This window comes from Haliotis cracherodii, unplaced genomic scaffold (genome assembly GCF_022045235.1).
Source record: "Haliotis cracherodii isolate W230 unplaced genomic scaffold, xgHalCrac1.p SCAF_13, whole genome shotgun sequence".
NCBI lineage: Eukaryota > Metazoa > Mollusca > Gastropoda > Lepetellida > Haliotidae > Haliotis > Haliotis cracherodii.
The window spans coordinates 26,772,783-26,796,006 of record NW_027266268.1 but is presented as its reverse complement, the minus strand read 5'-3'; the positions used below and the strand labels follow the sequence as shown (position 1 = coordinate 26,796,006).

At 41.9% G+C, this 23,224-nt stretch overlaps 1 protein-coding gene across 1 annotated transcript; it reads left to right on the top strand.

Annotated features, from left to right (window-relative positions):
• Positions 1 to 3,715: 3,715 nt before the first annotated feature.
• On the top strand, positions 3,716 to 22,728 carry LOC139458565 (cdc42-interacting protein 4 homolog). Its single transcript, XM_071239993.1, has 12 exons — positions 3,716 to 3,849; positions 4,464 to 4,611; positions 5,259 to 5,321; positions 6,063 to 6,167; positions 6,387 to 6,515; positions 8,983 to 9,129; positions 9,583 to 9,798; positions 18,394 to 18,506; positions 20,175 to 20,307; positions 21,093 to 21,241; positions 21,982 to 22,067; positions 22,565 to 22,728. The coding sequence occupies exons 1-12, from the start codon at positions 3,716 to 3,718 to the stop codon at positions 22,726 to 22,728; spliced, it is 1,587 nt and encodes a 528-aa protein (XP_071096094.1).
• The last annotated feature ends 496 nt before the right edge of the window (positions 22,729 to 23,224 follow it).

Below are 23,224 nucleotides of genomic sequence, written 5' to 3'. Positions count from 1 at the left end.
GACCTGCATCACTTCGAGCTTTCCTCCCACATTAAGCTGACATGCCGTGATAAAACTGGAATACTGTTAAAAGCGACGTTACGCCCAACTGACTGACTCACTCACTCACTCACTCACTCACTCACTCACTCACTCAAAGTACAATGATCTATAGAAAGGAGCGTGTCCCCAAGATCACATGGTTATGTGGCTGAGAATTTGACCTCATGGAGTGACCACAATTGGCTTACCTGTTACAATGTTGGTGTGTACTTTAAAAGTTGAAGATGGAAGAAAATGAGAAACAGTACTTGGTCATGAACATTCTTATTAAGTAACCCCTGTCGACCTACTTGTCTATCGGTCCCTAGCAACATGCAGTCAACAGTCATAAGGCCATTTCACTTTATTTTCTTGTTCACAGAACTGTTGTGATATACATCCTGGTGTGTTAGCAGCACTAGGTGTCAGATGTCAGTATTGCATGGCCCACTGCTGATCTCTGTAGGATAACCACAATCTCTCCATCACACAGGTGATCACAGAGCAAGCTTATTCTGTTCATTACCATATAGAATGGAGTCACAGGAATGGCAGCTCAGATAAGGAGGCACCCATGCAAAAAGTCATGTGAAGGGGTCGTGGCACTTAGATGACCAGTGGTCAGCTGTAATTGTGACCATAATGGTGAGAAGGGGGTGTGGCACTTGGATCACCAGTGGTCAGCTGTAATTGTGACCATAATGGTGAAAAGGGGGCATGGCACTTGGATCCCAAGTGGTCAGCTGTAATTGTGACCATAATGGTGAAAAGGGGGTGTGGCACTTGGATCACCAGTGGTCAGCTGTAATTGTGACCATAATGGTGAAAAGGGGGTGTGGCACTTGGATCACCAGTGGTCTCTTGTAATTGTGACCGCAATGGTGAGAAGGGGGCGTGGCACACGACAAGCAAGTGGTCAGCCAAGAAAGGTGGTTGTGTTAGTGGTATGTGAAGGTTATAAATCAAATATGATTCATAATCTGTGTCATGTTAAAAACAGATAGATATCTATCCACAGTATTGTTGACATTGTAGTCACAATTGTGTTTGAAAATAAACAACATGGGTTGTAGTGAAAATGCAGCTAATATACAGAATAACCGTATTTATTGTACAATTGCTGAGGTAGATTTCCAAACAGATAAGGTATGCAGGTAAACTGCATCCTGCTGGTAATCAGAATAAACATTTTACACCTATTGTATAGTTCGGCTTTCCCATGTGAGTACAATGGTATAAAAAAGGGGGCGTTTCCCCAAGGTCACATGGTCATCTGGCCCATGTAAAGTACAATGATATATAGAAAGAGGCGACTCCCTGAGGTCCTGATTATCTGGCTGAGAATTTGACCTCATGGAGTGACCACAATCAGCTTACCTGTGACAGCCATGTGTGCTGAGGATTAGCACGTACCTTGCCTCATTATGTTACAATGTTGGTGTGTACTTTAAAAGTTGAAAATGGAGGACAATAAGAACAGTTGATGATGAATATTCTTATTAACCCCTGTTGACCTACTTATCTATTGGTCCCTTTCAACATGCAGTCAACATAAGGCCACACCACTTTATTTCCTTGTTTACAGACAAGCCTTCCCACAGTTTGTATCCTGCCTCTTACCATACTAGGGCTGGTGGGGTAGCCTAGTGGTTAGAGTATTCATTTGTCATCCTGAAAGGTGGGGTGAAATGGGGTTTAACGTCGAGTCCAAGATGTGCGAGCGTGCACATACACTTGTACTAGTCAGGACTAATGCAGATTTTATAGTGCTAGCCCACTGAGATACCATGCTGTAGTTTTAACATGAATACTCCACTCAGACGCTGTATACTGACTCCAAACCAACTAGTCCTTGTTTTAGCCCCTTATTGCCAAGCACCAGGCAGGGTAACAACAAGTACCATCTTTTAACTTCTTTTGGTATGATGCGGCTGGGATTGAACCCCAGTCTTGCTGCTCTCCGGGCGTAGTTTCTACCACAAGACCTCGGAGGTGGTCCATCTTGAAAGGCCAAGGCTGGGTTCCCCACATGCATGTACAGTATGTGAAGCCTATTGTTGGTGTACCCTCCTGTGATATGGCTGGAATATTGCTAAAAGAAGTGTAGAACCCACCTCACTCATTCTCACCAAGAAGCTCTGAAAAGCCTTCAACTGGCCTGATATGCTTAAACAACCTGGAAGACAAGCCACGTAACACCCATATCATGTCTAGCTGCAGTCAACCAGAAACTGCTGACACAGGTTTTTGTGTTGAAGATACCTCCTCCTCCTCCCTGCCAGGGCAGATAGTCACCCGAAGCTCTGTGCCTTCTACATTATTACCAACTCCAGGCTATGATAAGAAACAGCTGGTGAACCTGGCCTGGCATCCAGTACAGTCTCCACACCGGCGTAATCATAAAAAGCAATTTAATCCTGTTTATCTTGTGTAGTAGGCTGGTGATTAGGCAATGCTGGCTTCTTTCGTCCTCTTTGTTGATTGTTTTCATATGAAATAAAACACACGGGCTTTAGGTTTTGGTTTTGATAGATTGTGATGGTGTAATCAGACTAAGTGTGTGCGACACAAAGAAAATACATGATTGACAGAACATTACCATGATTACAGGAACATGCAATGCTTTGTAACAGTGGTGCAGTGGAGGTTTGAGCTTTGGCCTTCAGTACCCTGTGTTGTATGAACTGACTAATTTGGCATGCTTGCCATAAAAGGCGACTATGCTTGTCATAAGAGGTGACTAACGGTATCAGACTCACTGACTTGGTTCATGCATGTCATCGTATTCCAATGGCGTAGATTGATGCTCATGATGTCAATCACTGGATTGTCTGGTCCAGACTCTTATTTACAGACCGCCGTCATGTAGCTGGAATATTGCTGAGTGAGGTGTTAAACAACAAACAAAAAGGACTATTTTGGAGATTGGGTGATCACAATGGCTGCTACATATGAATATGGGCTGGAGACTTCACTGGGCTGAAGAGGTGTAATCCAGTAAAACATACATTGTGAGTGATCTCAGAGAAACAGGTTTAAGAACTAATCCCATGCCCTCCTTGTCATGAGAGCTGACCTGGCTGAGTGTCAGTATGCCCAGTGGCATGGATTGGTGCTCATGCTATCAACCTCTGGTTTGTCTAACCTTCAGTTTATTACAGACTGGTAGAGGTGTAGTATTGCTATCTGTACCATGCAACAACTTTCACTTACTGACTCCTGCTCCTGCTTAGCAATAAATGTGTTAAGTATGTGAGGACAATTAAACACTGGCTGATTGTTCATACCAAAGTTCGTAATAATACAGACATTGTCAAGCACTTGTCTATTACCCTATGACTTGACCCTATGCAGCGGTAGAAACTAACAGTTTTCGTCCACTAGTCCTTATAATGATTACATCTAGCAAAACCCTTAAAAAGGCCAAGTTTGTACTAGTCCTTATGATACCTTAACTATTGGGCAGTTAGTCAAGGCCAATTTCTAACACTGCTATGACAGTGACTAAGTAACATTCCATCTTGCATCTAATCATCAATAGGATCTTTATTCATCCTGGAATGGCTTTGACCCAAAGGAATTACACAGACAGTCCTTCTATACTGACATCTCACCTGTGAAGGTGTAACCAGTATCTATAGCTGCCCCAGTGTGTTTATCTCATCCTACCTGGCTTCATCTATGGCAACTCTGCATGATCCACCCCACCTACCTGTGTAAAGTTGTGTTTCCTGGCAACTGTCCGGAGGTGTGGGTGGGGCTGTGTATTACCCCCTCCCTCCCTCCCTCCCAGGTGGATGACATCCCCTCTATATACCTGACAGTCAGGTAGGGACTCCAGCTCTTTCCATCCTGTAGTCTTTTATCTCAACAGCTCTTGTCGGGTCTGAAGAAAATCCGTTTAGCCATGTGATGCTGGTTTGGGGAAAACAGGTCTTATTTTACATGGAAGGAATACTGCAGCCATGGCATGCTGGTTTTGGGGAAAACTGGTCTTATTTTACGTGGAAGGAATACTTCAGCCATGGCATGCTGGTTTTGGGGAAAACAGGTCTTATTTTACATGGAAGGAAGACTTCAGCAAAGGCATGCTGGTTTGGGGGAAAACAGGTCTTATTTTACATGGAAGGAATACTCCAGCCATGGCATGCTGGTTTGGGGGAAAACAGGTCTTATTTTACATGGAAGGAAGACTTCAGCAAAGGCATGCTGGTTTGGGGGAAAACAGGTCTTACTTTACAGGAAGGGAATACTCCAGCCATGTGATGCTGGTTTGGGGGAAAACAGGTCCTACTTTACAGGAAAGGAATACTCCATCCATGTGATGCTGGTTTTGGGGAAACCTTTACAGTGTAGACCCAAATGGTCCTACTTTAACAACAAACATTACATAAGTAAACAGCTGGTGGCTATTGTAACTAATCCGTGGGCTTGTGTTTCAGGTTTACGTGGTCGCGGGCATTTGTGGACATGGTGAAGGAGCTGCATGACATCGCGGGCCAGCATGAGATGGTGGCTGAGAACCTGCAGGGCACCGTCTTTAAAGACCTGCAGGCTCTCATCGGGGAGCTCAGACAGGAGAGGAAAAGGGTGATTGCTTGTTTCAGACTCAGTCTTAATAGGGGCATGGGGTAGCCAAGTGGTTAGCATTGGCTCGTCATGTCGCAAGCACAGGTTTGATTCCCTAGATGGGTGTGATGTGGGTTTCTGGTTACCACCACCATGATATCGCTGGAATATTGCTAAGTGTGGCGTAAAACCAGTCTTAATCATAACACACCAAATTTTGTATTTTAAAGTGAAGCTGGATGCAATGCAAATTAAGAAGTTAGAATGTCTGGTTGATCATTGGTTAATTTACCCCCAAAATCCTTTTTAAGTTGTTTTATTGACAGATGCACACATTAAAAGATGTTTAAAAATGGACTATTGTTTTCATGCTTTTACAAAACTCATAGAAACCCTTTTGTTTATAATTGATACATATAAAGAGGTGTCATATAGACATTAGTTATAGATTTCCAAATGGTGGAGAGATCCATCCCTTACAGGCCTACTTCCCAACCTACAGGGATTAACCAAACTATAGGATATGTACACACTTAATATAGAAATGGCCACACATTTACGAACAGGACACAATCCCCATAAAGCGTGTGTGATAATGATTAAAATCTGCCACATTTTCATGTCTTAGCTCCTGTGGGGTGTTCATGGATGTGTGTTTATCATTTCAGCATTTACATGAAGGAACAAGGATTCAAGACTCACTTAAACAGTCATACCAACAGTTAGATAAGGTGAGATGCATGGCCGTGACTTCTCTGTGGGGAGTTACCAACAGGTTGGGACACCTGAGCAAGGGGAGACAATTGGGAGTACTGTTAGATACCAACTTGTAGAATAAGTACAAGGCTATGCAAGCTCTATTTTCTTAGGTGTTTGTCTCAATTACATATGCCATGTGGTTGCCTGCTTCCGTGTTCTTGAACAAAGAGAGGTAACTCTCAAAACTGTGTGTCAGCTATCACAGTTCAGCGGTAGACACTACACTACTTGAAGTGATGTTTGTGCAGAGGAGACCCGTGAAGATCCCGTCTTCAGCAACCCATGCATGCCGTAAGAGGCGACTATGATTATCGGAAGGGGCGACGTAAGGGATCGGGTGGTCAAGCTCTCTGACTTGGTTGATGCATGTCATTGTATCCCAATTGCATGGATCGATATTCATGATTTCAATCACTGGATTGTCTGGTCATTTAGCTGGAATATTGCTGTGTGTGGCGTTAAACAACAAACAAACAAACAAAAATTGTGCAGAGGAATTTGTTTTAAACAACTGATCAGAGTAATTACATTTCTTGAAAGAAATTAATGCTTTCAAACTGTAGTAAAAATAAATATGACATGGTCATTTTTGTATTGATTGTATATTCTCAAGTGAAGAAATGTAGATTGATGCAATATCTCTGAGTTAAAGGTATGTTGTGTACTGTTTCTGAGGTATAAGAATAACTTGACATTATGTTTACACCTTTCAGTCAAAACGACAGTACGAAAGGGCTTTCAAAGACAGTGAAAAGGCTCTAGACAATTACAGGAAGGCTGATGCAGACATCAATCTGTCCCGAGCTGAAGTGGAAAAGGTAATTATCACCCTGTGTGTCAGTCTTGTGTGAGAAGAGCTGGAGCTAGTGTAGTGGGGGAACCATTTTCCTGTCACAGGGAGGCTCCAGGTTTGTTCCTCAAGTGATACAATGAGTAAAGCACTTTTAGTCCTGGAACGTAGGTAAAAGTGTTATGTTTATACTGTTATCAGCTGAAAGTTGTGAAAATTTCCCATGTTTTATTTCTTAACTTTGCAGCATCGAATTGTGATGAATACGAAGGCTTCTCAATGTGAGGATTGCAAAAACGAGTACGCTGCCCAGCTCCAGCAGACCAATGCTCATCAGAGAGAGTATTATTCCACCGGCATGCCACAAGTATTTCAGGTAGTACACCCGTCTTCATCATTCACAACATACCGTGAACTACAGTCATAACCAACTCAAAGGGATCACTTATTTGAGTTTGTTATAACCGTAGTTTGTTATAAGCATGTATGCAGCATATACAGCTTATGGACAGGACAAAAAAACTAACTGTTCGTTATATCCGTCAGTTGGTTATAAACGTCTTGGTTATAAATGTAGTTTACTGTATGCAATTTGTTTGAGCAAGGACCTTTTGTTGCCCACCTGGCAGCCTGTTCACAGTCCTGTTACTAAGATTGTCATAAATGTCTCATAGTGAAAAAGATCTAATCTAAGCCCATTCTTGAAGCTGTCTTAGTGCTACGTTTCTTGAAGCTGTCTTAGTGCTAAGTTTCTTGAAGCTGTCTTAGTGTTAAGTTTCTTGAAGCTGTCTTAGTGCTACGTTTCTTGAAGCTGTCTTAGTGCTAAGTTTCTTGAAGCTGTCTTAGTGCTAAGTTTCTTGAAGCTGTCTTAGTGTTAAGTTTCTTGAAGCTGTCTTAGTGCTACGTTTCTTGAAGCTGTCTTAGTGCTATGTTATCGTAAGTTTAGTACCAAAATTATGACAGGGTCAGACCCATCTTAGGAACTTACGACAGGTGAGATTGGGACAACAGACAGCATGTTTGAAGAAAATGATCTGACAGTATGGGTCTACGTTATCATTTCTGAATACAAAACCAAGTGGTTTCCACTTGCACTTTCAAAACATGAACGAGTCTTAGAAGACTCCCCTCAAACATTGCATTTGCCAATTATATGACTTATGCCTAACAGCAAGTTGATGATAACATAATAATTATACCATACAAGAGTGTGGGAGAGGTCTCGGGAGTAGTGCCCTTTACCAGGCGCACTTTTTCAGATCCAATAAGCGCTGTGGGGGCTCGAAAGCGCTTTGCCGGCTCACCGACTTGGCTAATTAGTAAGGACGAGTAGGACCCGGGTACCCACAGGACAACCCAGACTTGTGGTTAGTCACGTGATATATTGTTTAAAGACAAAAATTATCTAAAACTCTATGGTTACGCTACAAGTCACTTATGTTCGCATTTCTTTCTGACTATGCACCCATTCTTTCGGACTATTGTTGAATAAAGATATAACTTAAGTCAACTTTATTGTATACATGACCAGATTGTTTGATACATGTATCTAAATACGTTTTGCCAATTGGACATTTTGTACCTGTCTCTTGAGACCCACAGTGGGTACCCGGGTAGTAGAGGGGTGGGTACCCGGGTAACAGAGGGGTGGGTACCAAGGTAATAGAGGGGTGGGTACCCGGGTAATAGAGGGGTGGGTACCCGGGTAGTAGAGGGGTGGGTACCCGGGTAATAGAGGGGTGGGTACCCGGGTAGTAGAGGGGTGGGTACCCGGGTAATAGAGGGGTGGGTACCAAGGTAATAGAGGGGTGGGTACCCGGGTAGTAGAGGGGTGGGTACCCGGGTAGTAGAGGGGTGGGTACCCGGGTAATAGAGGGGTGGGTACCCGGGAAATAGAGGGGTGGGTACCCGGGGAGTAAATTTGGACTTGTTCCAGTCCTATTCGACCCAAACATTTTTGATGAAGCAGGGAGACATACACTTGCAATATCAATTACAAAACACAACCAGTCCAACAGAAGCTTTTACTGCTATCACACCGAGTTCCCAGAGATTAAGTAGTGATAGATGAAGCCTTCATTTATCAAGGGAGGGCACTCGTCTCAGGCACCGCAATTCACTGTGCAGAGTTGCGTCCCTTGGACTCGCTAGAAACCTATGTTTGTGGGTTCGAATCCCGGTTTGCCCCAATTATGTTTCTAGGTTTGGCATCACCATACCCATGCTTGTGGGTTTCACCAAAGTGGTAGACGCCTGATACCTGCATCACTTCGGGCTTTCCTCCCACATTAAGCTGACACGCCATGATATAACTGGAATACTGTTAAAAGCGGTGTTAAACCCAACTCACTCACTCACTCATCAAGGAAAGTATCAGCTTGTAAAACATGTTTGCGACTATATGTCATACACCATTTGAAAGGTCTAATCCTACTGTTTATAAATATGAAAGTTATGTCATGTTTATCACATTATTTTAAAAATACTTAATTAATAATTACTTATATAAACTATCAGCCCAAGAACAAATCTGTCGGACGTCAGCAACCCATGCTTGCCGTAAAAGGCGACTATGCTTGTCGTAAGAGGCAACTAACAGGATCGGGTGGTCAGGCTCACTGCATGTCATCATATCTCAATTGTTGGGATCGATGCTCATGATATCAATCACTGGATTGTCTGGTCCAGACTCGATTATTTACAGACCGCCGTCATATAGCTAGAATATTGCTGAGTGCGGCGTTAAACAACAAACAGATCAAATCAAAAATCTTAATCAACTTTTTATATCATATTACCCTTTCATCTTTTTACAAGTACAAGCTTATTTGTGTGTGTTTCAGGGTTTACAAGATATGGACGAGAAGCGAATCAACCGCCTCCAGTCAGCTATAGGTCAGAGTGCAGAGGCTGACAGGAATGTCATCCCCATCATCAACACCTGCATCGACGGCATGCAGAAGGCTGCAGCAGCCATAAATGCAAAAGAAGTGAGACTTCAATACAACCATGCACAATTGTTTAATGTCTGAATGTAGTGTTGAATATTGCTAGTAGAGAAGAATATGTTTATGCTTACCAGGAAGTAGATGACAGAGTTAGAGTCTTTGTTTGTTTGTTTGTTTGTTTGTTTGTTTGTTTGTTGTTTAACCCCGCACTCAGCAATACTCCAGTGTATGGTGGCGGTCTGTAAATAATTGAGTCCAGACCAGACAATCACCCACACACACACACACACACACACACACACACACACACACACACACACACACACACACACACACACACACACACACACACACACACACACACACACACACACACACACACACACACACACACACACACACACACACACACACACTTGTACGTCGCTATTTAAGTGCTATACTTTTGGACGTGGCGTTTACTCCATTTCATCGGACCTCATCTTATGTTTTCAGGATTCAAAGATGGTTATCGAGAGGCACAAGTCAGGGTTTCAGGTCCCCAGTGACATTCCATTCGAAGATCTGAGCAACATGCAGGCCACCGAAAACTCGAACCACTCCACACCCAAATCAGCGCCTTCAGACATGAAAAATACCTATAAGACATCCACTGTTTCTGGCAAGAGTCGGAAACGAGGGGGAATATTTGGTTTATTTCAGTCATCAAAGGTAGGTCATGTTCAGATTGTTGGTCTCTCTACTAACATATTGGTCATTTTGAATTAGCATATTAACAGGAGTGTGCACTGTTATTTTAGGAAGCACATGTACTACCAACCGAACATAAGGGAACGATGCACTTTGCTTTGTCTGTCATACAGACCTGAAAACAAATTGATCCCGTACAGCCCATGCTGGTCTGTAATATTTGGCATGTCTAGATTACTGCAGTTTCTCAAAATGAAGTCCCTGGGCTCCTTTTTGTTGTATTTTATTAAGATGATAATTTATCTGTAAAATATTTTCATTTCAGAGACTAGATGTTAGTCCACATTTTATTGTAATCCTTTAGGTAAACTAGACTCAGAAATTCTTTTAAATGTAATGACTGTGACATCTCATCTCACATGTCCACTGATTTTGCTGGTGTTTTCCAAGCTTTATTTCATGTTGGCTCATCTAGACTTAAAGAAACTTTTGAAGTGAATAGGGCATCCTACATATCTGTTTCAAATCCTGTGTTTGAACCTTTGACCAAAAGACCTACATAATACAATATCCTACCGTTGCCAGCCCCCTTTTATTTCACAGATGTAATTGATCAGTAAGTATTCAGTCTCAAGCTGTGTGTGTGAACTCACAAAATGTTAGCAGGTGGTACACCATGAGGAACTTTAAGAACGCCAAAATATTTCGCCCACTTTATTGTTCCCTTACTCTGTGTTGGTAGTACTGCTAGATTGTAAGATGTTTTTTTGACTATTGTAGGGCAAGGTATTATTGTCAGTAGATGTGATTTACCAGGGAGGGAATTCGTTCTGTTTACAATGAATCAACGTTTGTCTTACTTTAAAAAAAAGACAAGATGTTTATCCATACTGTAGCAAATCTTCTTTATTCCTAATGTTCTTAACTATGTGTAGGCAGCCATATGCCACTAACCCAAGCTAGAGTGTTTGTTGCATTGGCAGATAGGCTAGATTATAATACAGCTTTCACTGTAGAGACTGTGTGGTATGCACTCGGATGTATTTCACAACCTCTTGCATATGGTCATCTGACCTACTGTATCATGTGTAAAGTGAATATTTATCATGCACTTCATTGTACGGTCTACTCTAGGTGTTACTTTTGCAGATTCTTTTTTTAATTTTTTTAAAAGGTTTTTATTTAAACATTTGGGGCGTAATGGAGTCATTCCTACAGATATGTTGTGCTCAGTTGTTTTTACCATTATTCCCAATTTGTAATTATAAATATGTGGAATTTCCAAGTTTGTTTTCTAAAGAGGATTTGTCTTCTTAAACATTGACTGAACATTTTTATTAACTGTTGCTGCAGAAATCTCAGGTCTGTTTGATGGCAGTTACACTAGATGTTGGATGTCAGTGAAGCTCCTGTGTTAGATCAGTTGTCAGACATGTTTCATCTTGCCTCATCGTCGGCTTCATCCTTCAAGGGCACATAACGTTCATCACATCAATTCACATGTATTCACATGTATTCTCATGTCTCACGTAGCAGACCTTTCACCGTAGTTCATTTTCATGAATTGCATACATCTTTCCTGACAACTGATTTAACTCAAGAGACGTATTAATGTTATGACGCTTCCAATTTTTCGTCAGGATATATTCTTTTCGATTTGAGTGCTTGGTGTCTGACTGTTGACTCAATTTGTTTGTAGGTTTCTCTTCAGTGTATTTGTGTGAGTGTTAACAACCAACAGAATTTCTCGGGAGAATTTTGTACCAAAGTTTTATTTTCTAGCCAGCCGTTATTATTTGTTTTTCCTCATGTTAAAGATCATTGGATTATTGGTATGTAAAGAATGCAGTCCTGTTTTCCATCCTGCATTATAGTTTCCCCTGAGTTTCCTGTCTAGTACCCAGTCCTATGTTTTCAGCATGGCATGAGTAGGTGTGTGAGTAGTTGTGCTGCAAGCAGTTTGACAGCGTCGGCCAGATGGGGAGGACATCTTGTGTTCCATGTAGTTTTGTAGCATCCGAATAATGTCACATTACTTTAATTTTATGAATGCGTTTGTAAAAGCTATATGGAAAGATAGCTGAGGTAAGTGTATCTCTGTGCTGCCTTGATATTGACATGTGGCTATGCACAGCTACGGGCTGTCCCATCATGTTTACCTAATAGATTCCCGATTTGGAACATCCGCACTAACAACCCTGCCGTATGTACATGAATCATAACCCCATGAAGACCACAAGACAAGTTGCTTCCTAATAGATTTGCCTTCAAATATGTGTACATCTATTTTCCATCATGCAGCTTTCCATGTACTTACCGGGTATGGATCCTCGAGAAGGTACAGATTTATGGCTGTCATCGTTGAGAGCTATTGCAGATAAAAAATCTTTACCAGTCCGATTTCCAACTCGATAAGTAAATATATTGTTGCTCCATCTACAATATAAGTACTTGTATGTGAAGACGAGTGTCTCATGAAGTAAATCATGTTGCCTTTGTCGTTAGATCATGACGCTGGCACTTTGCTGAAGCCTATAAAGTACGATGCACATTTGGATCGGGAATCTATTAGGAAAACACTGGCACAGTCAGCAGCTCCGTGTAGCAACAAGTCCAAATCTAAATTGTTTTAAGGGGGCAGCACTGAGATAGGGTTACTACAGCGATATGGTAAACCACAGGTAATAAGTCAACAATTAAAGTTCTGAAATGGAGCCCTTTTATGAAGTCAATAAGTCCATGGAACACTAGAGGTAGCTGCTGATCATGGCATAATGCTGGGTATCTTTGTCAAGGTGCATGGTCAGATTGCTTCCAGGTATTGTTTTGTTAATTTTGTTCTTTTGTGCGTCACTGTTTACATTGCTTTTTTCCAGGACAAAGATTTATTACTATAGAATTTTACATTCCTCATTTGTTTGGAACTATGACGAACTGAGGTGATGGTGGGCACAGTTTTATTAGAAACCTCACCTTCTTCAGCACGTTTTTCAGGCCTACTTGGAATCAAGTTGGATGATTTCATCAACACCCAGAAAGTATCTCGATGCGTTAATTATTATTTGACTTGGTGAAAAAATTCAAAATTAATCCATCTTCTTTAACGATAATGTATCCCAACTTGGTACAATGTGCGTACATGTTTCTATGAATTGCAACTTCGGTCTGATATGAAGAGTGGTTGGTTTTAGTTTGGGTAGCTTCATACAGAGAGAGTTGAATCCATATAAGCATAGAGCGCTAGAGATGCTCATCCAAGCTAGATACTTTGGAACTGAAGGCTATGTGTGTATTTATTTTGTTTCTAGCTGTTATCGCAGTTACCCACAATCTCTACCACGGTAAATATGTCGCCCACCTCGTATGTCTGTGTCACTGTCCGTCGTCCGTCAGTCTCTCTCACTGGATCTACTGCACTATGTCATAGACAGACCATGCATTACAGCCACAGACAATCACTCTACACAGTACTCCTATGTTTGCTCTCAGAAACTAGGTGTTCCTATGTTGGAATGCAGGAAATATGTTCCCTTTAAATTCTGAATTTCTTGTCTTTAAAAAGTTATAATTTAGATTTCAAGTTGAAAAATAGCTATCCAAAGTTTCATAAGTATCATCCAAATTCACAAAAACATCACTTCTGATAAAGTTAAGATGTCACCATGACAACCTATCATGTGTGATAACTGTTCGTTCTGATAGGACAGTGTCCACTTTCTTAGCAACCCACATCTTTTTTTAAACCAATTTCTAAAACGTAATCCCTGTGCCCTGTAACAAACAACTTTTACACCATTTCGAAATTATTATTTTTTATATCCCAGTAACATTTTGCATATATTTAATACTAACATAGCTTAAAGTATGGAATATATTGCAATCACATCACAGATGTATGCAACTTGTCACAGATGTATGCAATGTGTCACATATGTATGCTGTGTGTCACACATGTACCCAGTGTATATGAAGGTTAGATCCAGGTATGCCGTGTCTATGATATCTTGTAGCATCCAGACCCAGGTGTCAGAACAGGCTGAGTAGATGATCATATCAGAATATGGCATTTCAGAAAACATCCCCTCCTCCCCTGAATCCCAAATCCCCTCTCATTTTTCAGTCGGTCTCATTTGTTCACCCCTGAATCCGAAAGACTACTTAACACAATTCTTAAAATTCACTGTACGAAGGCAGAATCCAGATCGCAGACGAAAAACTTTCAAACTCATTCCTAGCTCATGAAAGGGTATGATTTGAAATTGAATGACTGAGAAGAATATTTTAAAAATAGAATACATACCGGTAAAGGGAATTATTATGTACGTCATATTTTGTTAAATGTTGAATATACGTACCAAATAGATTTTATTTGCGTCCCAAATTCCCTTTAAATAGACCCTTGAATCCCATGTACAAAAGGACGTCTCTTTCTTGACCCGATTATATTGCTACAATAGGTATTCATTATGGAGCTGTCAATCCTGGCCTGGGCAGATATGGTTTGATATGATGATCTACTGAGCCTGCATCTTACTCAGTTCCTAGAGTTAGCAGATGCAACACACTGTGACAGTTGATTTGGTCATGTCTAGGATTAGTGTAGTCAGTTGTATACACAGTGTTAAACTAGTTAATGAAATGTCATAACTACAGCCTGTTAGTTGTCACTGTGTGGCAAATCTGCTCCACAATGTTTTCTGTTGCCTGTTTTACAAAGCAAATGTCGGAAATTGCACAATGGGCTTTTTCCTGTTTAACGATCACAAGAATTCATTTTTTTGAGAGCTCTGTGAAGTAAGAATTGTGTTTGCATCCTTTTACTCAGGAAGGAACAAATTGTATTTCCTCTGAATGTGTATAGCATGATGACATTTGCTTTGAAAAATGGCAGCAGAATGACAAGTAATATGATTCCATCTGGGTTAGCCATAGACTTCTGGATCTGTGGTATATACTGTGAATCTACCACCCTGTCTGGTGTATATATACAAGGGGAAATAATTCATCACACTCTGGCTTCTGAGCAAAGAGTCAGGACTGTTGAATCTGTCATCCAGAAATATTTGAAACATGTTCTCAAACAGAAGATTGCACCTCCAACAAATTTCTTTTATCAGTGAAGATAGATGACAGTTTCTTTTCACATAGTTGTCAAGATCCGATGTTTATCAAACATGTAGTGCTATCAAATACGCAAACAACAATGTTTGGCATGGGGCATCTTTGCAGAAGAGTCCCAAGGAAATACATTTATGTTGCAACTGTTTAAAGTGCATGGAATACAATCAAAATTAATCCGGACAGGTGAGTTATGTAGACTTGTGATGCTGTATCTTGTTTGAAAACAGGATTTTCAGAGAGGAACAAATCTTATATAGGTTGAAAAAACAGCTTCAGCATCTGATTTTCACTTGTGGGCTATTGTTTAAGAACATATTTCTCCCTTGTACAACACCAGATGGGGATATAAAACGTGGGATGGTCTGGGAAATTTTCTTAATCATTGTCAAAGAGCACTTTAACAAACAGCACAGCATAATGATTGGGAAAGTTTCACAGAGGGCATCCCCAGGTTACAAATTGACAACTTGTAGTCCTAGATGTACTTTCTTCAGTATGTAACCATGGTAACTGTCTTAGAGAACATGTAGCGACTCTGTGATGTCATCAAAAAAGGTGCATGTCTATCTATTGTATATAACAGGAAATTGTTTCATCAAAGCAGTGTTGGTACAGAAATATGGATATCTATCTATGGAGAGAAATATTCAAGAAAGTTAACTCAAATTTGCTACGTAGTGTGACCGTGTGTAAATCTTCATCTCTTTAGATGATACGTCCATTGTCACAAGCAACCAGCCTGAGCACCATGTTTTATATAATTATCTCCCCTAACTTTTGAAAAAGATAGATGCAACTATACTTTTTTTAGAAACAAGGAAGAAAAGCAAACAAACCGTCCCATTTAGTTCCATCTCCAGCACTGTTTTGTGAGTTATTAACCAAATGATTTCTGTTGTACTTAACTACCATGATGACCTTGACCTTTGGATGTTGGTGGCCGGGAACTCTAATTACCATCAGTGTTGTTCTAACATGACACTGTTACTAATACAACATGGCTGTGCCCTGGAGGGGCCCAAATGTACGACACCATGTAAAGTTATTTCTTGTGGCTGCGATTTGATTCAGAATTCAACCCTGTCAAGATCCGGGTTAAAATTGGTCTTCAGCAACCCATGCTCACCTCAAGAGGCCACTATCAGGTTCAGATGGTCAGGCTTGTTGACTTGGTTGATGTATCCCATTTGTGTAGATGGATGCTCATGATGTCATCACTGGATTTTCTGGTCCAGACTCTATGAGGAGGAATATTGCTGAGTGTGGGGTTTGACAGCAAGCAAACAAATGACATGTCCACGGAGTGATGTTGAAGTGGATCTCCATTGATACCCATTGATACCCATTGATACCCTCTGACATGTCGGTGGGGATTCCAAGTATCTGATGTTTGTCTTAAGCACTTCTAAACCTTGGATCTTTCTGATACTATGGCTCTAGCTGGCGTGGATATTTGCTCATGCTGTCAACCACTGGTTTTCCTGTGTGAAATTCAGTTACTGGATGTTGTCATATAGCTGAAATACTTCAGCGAAAAACAACATTCACTCTCTCACTCACTCTGAAATGTGCAAATGCTTCATTTAACTCTAAAGTTTGATGTGAGGTGAAATGGGGTCTAGCTTCGTGTTCAAGATTGTTTTACTTATATAAACGTACATGCATGAGTGTGTATGGCTGCTTGTACTACTAGTCCAGATTAAAACTGGTTTTATAGTGCCCGCCCACTGAGATACCATGCCGCAGTATAACATGGATACTCCACTCAGACACAGTGTACAGACTGAGCTGACTAGTCCTTGTTTTATCCCCTTGATGCAGAGAACCAGGCAAGGCAACAACAAGTACCATTTTTGGTATGACATGGCCAAGGACGCGAACCATTGACTTTCCATTCTCCAGGCGGACGCTCTGTCCACTAGGCCACGGGGCAGTCATAAAGTCAGAATACAAACCACAGTTGACAAATATGCTTGTGTAAATGTTAATTTGACTTAACATGCAACTATACATTTATGTCAACTGTCCACGAGGATGGATTAATGTCTTGATAACATGGTGCTCTGTAATATGGAAGACTACAGTTTACTTGACAAATAACGAAATCAATTTGTATTACATGAAGTTCAGGCTATGAATTCTAAGCGAGAACAGTATGTGACAACTATTTGGTACGACTTTGTTTACAAGGTGCAATTAGAGAGTGAGTATTGTTATTGTGCCAGAAGCTGTAAATCAAGCCATGGGGTCATCGGAGTGTTGCTGCACAATATCAACACTTGACTTCACAAGTAGGCGGGTCAGGTTGACTTCCTCAACCCTGTCCTCACACTGGTGTAAGAGGCTACTTAACATTCCCTGCGTTCTCACCAGTGTTTTCTGCATGTTGTCCATAACAGAACATTACATTGTCCTTAGGCTCGCAGTGGGATTTTTTTTGCCTGGAATTATTTTTTGTTGATTTAATGTGTTACATTTGCAGGATATGCTTTACTTTTCCTAAGCAAGTGTCCAGGTTTGATATTTGATGGACTGAGGCACCATTCACTGGACATTTAATCAATGCCTGGGATATTTATTTACATTTTTGCTGTGCTCAGTAAATGCTCTTTATGATCTACTGATTAATTTAACTGACCGGTGGAGATCCGGGGTAGAATAGGTCTTCAGCAACCCATTCTTGCCCTAAACGGCAACTATGCTTGTCATAAGAGGTGACTAACGGGATCGGGTGGTCAGGCTCACTGACTTGGTTGATGGATGTCATCGTATCCCAACTGCATGGATTGATGCTTGTGATGTCAATCACTGGATTGTCTGGTCCAGACTTGATTATTTACAGATCGCCGTCATATAGCTGGAATATTGCTGAGTGCGGTCTTAAACAACAAACAGAACAAAAAGATTAATTTAAGTATTTCATCTGATAACATTTTGTAATGAAACAGTATAGACAGCTTAATCGCTGTCTCGTGCTTACAAATGAGTAAGTGGAATACCCAAACGGTTTTAGGTGGTTATAAACAGCAGTGGTAGAAATTGCATGCTGTGGTATGCTTTGGTATTGCATGCGTGCATGTTATGGGTTATCAGTGGTAGATGCTAGTATGAGGTCCCTTGACCTCGTTGGGGCATTGTCATTAATACAGTTGTCCTTTAGGAATGATGATGGTGATGATGATGTGCGGTCATTTCAGTGACATACAGCCATATCATTGTATATGAATTGTGACCTGCCATGAAATTAACATTGAGTAATTTTGTGTAACATGGCATGATCCCACAGATAAAGAACGCAAATTTAGCAGCTTATTTCGCTTTGCTTAATGATCATGTAGAGTATTGTTATGTGAATGACATGCTTTGTGGTAAATACGAAATGTTTTGTTAGAAACGATTTGTTAAAGATACTTGTGACATATCTGCTTGATGATGGGCGTTTACATGGATATTGACCAGTTTAGAGTGAGATATGACTGGTTTGATTGTCTTCAGGTGGATGACCCAAAGGAAGACTTCAGTGACCTGCCTCCCAATCAGCGTCGGAAGAAGCTGCAGCAGAAGATTGATGCAATCAAGAAGGAAATGGCCAAAGAACAGGCAGAGAGGTACTCTAGGGTTGTGGGAGGGTGGTAGTCCTTGGGGGTAGGACAGGCAGAGAGGAACTAGAGTTGTGGGAGGGTGGAGTCCTTGGGGGTAAGACAGGCAGAGAGGTAATGTAGGGTTGAGGGAGGGTGGTAGTCCTTGGGGGTAGGACAGACAGAGAGGTACTCTAGGGTTGTGGGAGGGTGGTAGTCCTTGGGGGTAAGACAGACAGAAAGGTACTGTAGGGTTGTGGGAGGATGGTAGTCCTTGGGGGTAAGACAGGCAGAGAGGTAATGTAGTGTTGTGGGAGGGTGGTAGTCCTTGGGGGTAAGACAGGCAGAGAGGAACTGTAGGGTTGTGGGAGGGTGGTAGTCCTTGGGGGTAAGACAGGCAGAGAGGTAATGTGGGGTTGTGGGAGGGTTGTAGTCCTTGGGGGTAAGACAGACAGAGAGGAACTGTAGGGTTGTGGGAGGGTGGTAGTCCTTGGGGGTAAGACAGACAGAGAGGAACTGTAGGGTTGTGGGAGGGTGGTAGTCCTTGGGGGTAAGACAGGCAGAGAGGTAATGTAGTGTTGTGGGAGGGTGGTAGTCCTTGGGGGTAAGACAGGCAGAGAGGAACTGTAGGGTTGTGGGAGGGTGGTAGTCCTTGGGGGTAAGACAGACAGAGAGGAACTGTAGGGTTGTGGGAGGGTGGTAGTCCTTGGGGGTAAGACAGGCAGAGAGGTAATGTAGGGTTGTGGGAGGGTGGTAGTCCTTGGGGGTAAGACAGGCAGAGAGGAACTGTAGGGTTGTGGGAGGATGGTAGTCCTTGGGGTTAAGACAGGCAGAGAGGAACTGTAGGGTTGTGGGAGGGTTGTAGTCCTTGGGGGTAAGACAGGCAGAGAGGTAATGTAGGGTTGTGGGAGGGTGGTAGTCCTTGGGGGTAGGACAGGCAGAGAGGAACTGTAGGGTTGTGGGAGGGTGGTAGTCCTTGGGGGTAGGACAGGCAGAGAGGTAATGTAGGGTTGTGGGAGGGTGGTAGTCCTTGGGGGTAAGACAGGCAGAGAGGTAATGTAGTGTTGTGGGAGGGTGGTAGTCCTTGGGGGTAGGACAGGCAGAGAGGTAATGTAGGGTTGAGGGAGGGTGGTAGTCCTTGGGGGTAGGACAGACAGAGGTAATGTAGAGTTAAACTGTTACAGGGATAGCTTTGTTTCAACTTGAGATTATATAGGACTTGCTGTTACAGAGATAGCTTTGTTTCAACTTGAGATTATATAGGACTTGCTGTTACAGGGATAGCTTTGTTTCAACTTGAGATTATATAGCACTTGCTGTTACAGGGATAGCTTTGTTTCAACTTGAGATTATATAGGACTTGCTGTTACAGGGATAGCTTTGTTTGAACTTGAGATTATATAGGACTTGCTGTTACAGGGATAGCTCTAATTCAGCTTGAGATTATATGGGACTTGCCTGTACAGGGATAGCTATAGTTCAACTTGAGATTACATAGGACTTGCCTTTACAGGGATACCTTGAGATTACAGTGAAACACTGTTGTGTCAAACTTACTGTTGTCTCGAAGTAAAAGCATTGCCCCTGCATGTTCCTTCTTTATTTATCATTTTCGGTTGTGTGGAACCTCAGTATTGACATAGGTCTCTCAACTCCAACACAACGGTGTTTGACTGTATACATGGCTTGCTGTTACAGGGAAGGCATGTTGAAGATGAAAGATGTTTATGCAAACAACCCGGCTCTAGGAGATCCAAGTACCTTAGATAAGAAAATAGAAGAAAATGCTCAAAAGATAGATGATCTACGGCAAGATCTGCAAAAGTTTGAGGTGAGTGAAAACGCGTTGATGCCATTTAAACAATATGATTCCAAGTACAGACATGGGGGGCAGGTGGACACACAGACACGTCAGTTAGATCACTCTCGTCAATCAGTAGGTCCTGAAACATATAACATTATACTGGAGAGTTCTTAAGGATTGTCGTATGAATACTTCCGACAATATGTTTGGAAAATACTGGTGTATATTGGGTTTTTCAAAATCATGCATATTTTCATCTTGTTGGCAAAATGTACATCAGTGACAACTCCAGTTGAAATTATGAAATTAGCATCTGATTCCTGTGATCCAAGAAGCCAAATTATTCAAGACCAGCCTCCTGTATAGGATCTGTCTATTACGTTTGTGTTGTGGCCAGAGTAACATCCAACAAAATGGTGGACTGCTACAAAGTTGTCAAAAAACTGCAGGGGAAGTGTGATGTATGTGACCTTTTTTAGTATTTTGTTACAAATTACAAATGAAAGAAGGCATGCAATATATTGTGGTATGTATCGCAATACATGAATCATTATTGCAATTTATGGCAATACAAAAGGCCAATACCCATCACTACTGACTACGTAAATCTACCTACTGTGTTCGTAGAGATGAATTGCTTGCTGAAATTAGTTGTTTGGATAAACAAGTGTCCGGCAATAATGAGTTTCATGTTCAACATTGTCCCTGAATTATTTCCAGGCTATTGAGGTTCCACGAAAGTCAGCATTCAACTTACTAGGTAGTGTGGACATATTGAGTGATGAAATGAGTGTTTGTGTTATGTGTTCCAGAATTATCTAGGTGAGGCTGATGGTAAACATCGGCGCCACAGTACGTCTAACGAGTCGCTGTCCCCAAGTGTGTCAGATGGCAGTACCCCAGCCAGTCAACAGCAGGTCTCCGAGCCAGGAACACCAAACCTGCAGCATAATGTGTATGCGTAAGTATATGCTGTCCGTGTCTGTCACATCATGGTGCTGTGGGGGCACGGGGTGCCCAGTCGTCTAAGGTACCGCAGTTTGCCGTGGGTTTTGAATCCTGGTTCGCCCTGGTAATGTTTCTAGATTTGTAAGCAGCACACCCGAGCTTGTGGGTTTCACCAAAGTGGTAACTTCTGAGACCTGAATCACTTCGGTCTTTCCTCCTGACTTGAAGTGACATCACAAGTGGAATAAGTGACGTCACGACCGGAACCAATACCGGAAGTGACGTCATAGATGACACTTTTATGACCTTTGAGAGACCGGAAATGACATCTAGAAAGGAAATGAAGTCATTTAGACCCGAAATGACCTGCCTCTGCACATGGAAGAGGTCGTCCAGAGTGCTATTAGGGATACGACTAATGATGTATAGTTGACAGTGAGGAGGACTTCTGATGAAAATCTGATTGTTTAGTTTTAGTGTGGTCGCAGCCTGAATACAATATTATGGCAGTGATGTAATAGAGGTAGTATTCCAAGAATTATCAACAATAACAATTGTTTTGATGTTGATACAAATGTTACTCTGAATATTTGCAATGTTCATTTCACATCCATAGAAAACAAACATCTAGCTGAACCTTACATATGATATGTACCTCTGATATTTATGTTTCTTTGTGGAAACTTCACTGTATCGTAATATGAAACTGCCTCCCACTCACTGCTAACGTCTCATACTGACCTTCTGTTTCAGGCCTATTGATGGAGATGAGGAGGGGGAGGATGAGTTTGAAACGTTTCCTATCATCGGAACCTGTCGGGCATTATATCCTTTTGATGGTGAGTTCTACAACTGTAGCAAAGCCCATGCCAACTTTCATCACAACATCCGTACCAAAGTAGCTTGATGCTGATTTATCTTTATGTACACGTGTTGACCATCTGTCATTAGACAGCAGAAAACACAGTCCTCCTAAATAAGACCGCCTCCATGGTCTTGTTGAAACAGCATCTGCCCGGAGACGTCATGCCAATAGACGTTAAAAGAAGGTAGTTGTTTTTATCCTGCCTGACACTCAGTAGTTTGGGGACAAGACAAGGACTGGTTGGCTCGGAGTCAGTATACTGTGTCTGAGTGGAGTGTCCATGTTGAACTGCAGCATGGTTTCCCAGTGGGCTAGCACTATAAGACTGGCAATAGTTCGGACTAATACAGGAAGACACGCACACGCATGCACGTCGCTACATAAGTGCAATAGTCTTTAACATGACATTACCCCCATTTCACTTTACATTACCTCTCCCAAATAAACTCACCCTGTTGCTGTGGTTTTCAGGAAGCAGCGAAGGGTCGATCTCCATGCTGGAGAATGAAGAGTTCAACATCATAGAGGCTGACCAGGGCGACGGGTGGACGCGGGTCAAGCGGGACGATACCTCTGAGGGCTTCGTGCCGACATCCTACATAGAGGTCCACCTGTACGATCAGGATCAAGTCTAGCACACCATATAGCATTACTCTAGTTCACAGACCTGAAAGATGTCACTGTCGGTTGTTAAAACGAGATCTCCAGGATGCAAGCTGCTGATTGAGTGTCGTGTTTCATAACCAGGAGAACATTGAGGTGTCTGGAGCGGGCAAATCCCACTAGTGTTTGGAACAGACCGTCTCCATAGTTCCTTCATCAAGCCATGCTAGAAAATGCACCGTCCTGTTTTAACAGACTGAGAGCCGACTTGGAATGTGTGAAAGTACTATCATCAGGTGACAAGGTAACCTAGGTCATCTTTCAGGTGGTCAGTCCACAGCTCCATGCTTGCAATCAGTCAGATGCCTGCGCAGGCCCATCAGGTGATGGAGAAGCCCTAGCTTGCGTTGTCATCGGTTACACAGCTACGTAACATTCACCTTGTGATTGCATCAATTATCAAGCTACATAGATGCATCTTATGACCTTGTACGGGACAGGGTTGCATCAGTTCGTAAGCTAGTAAGA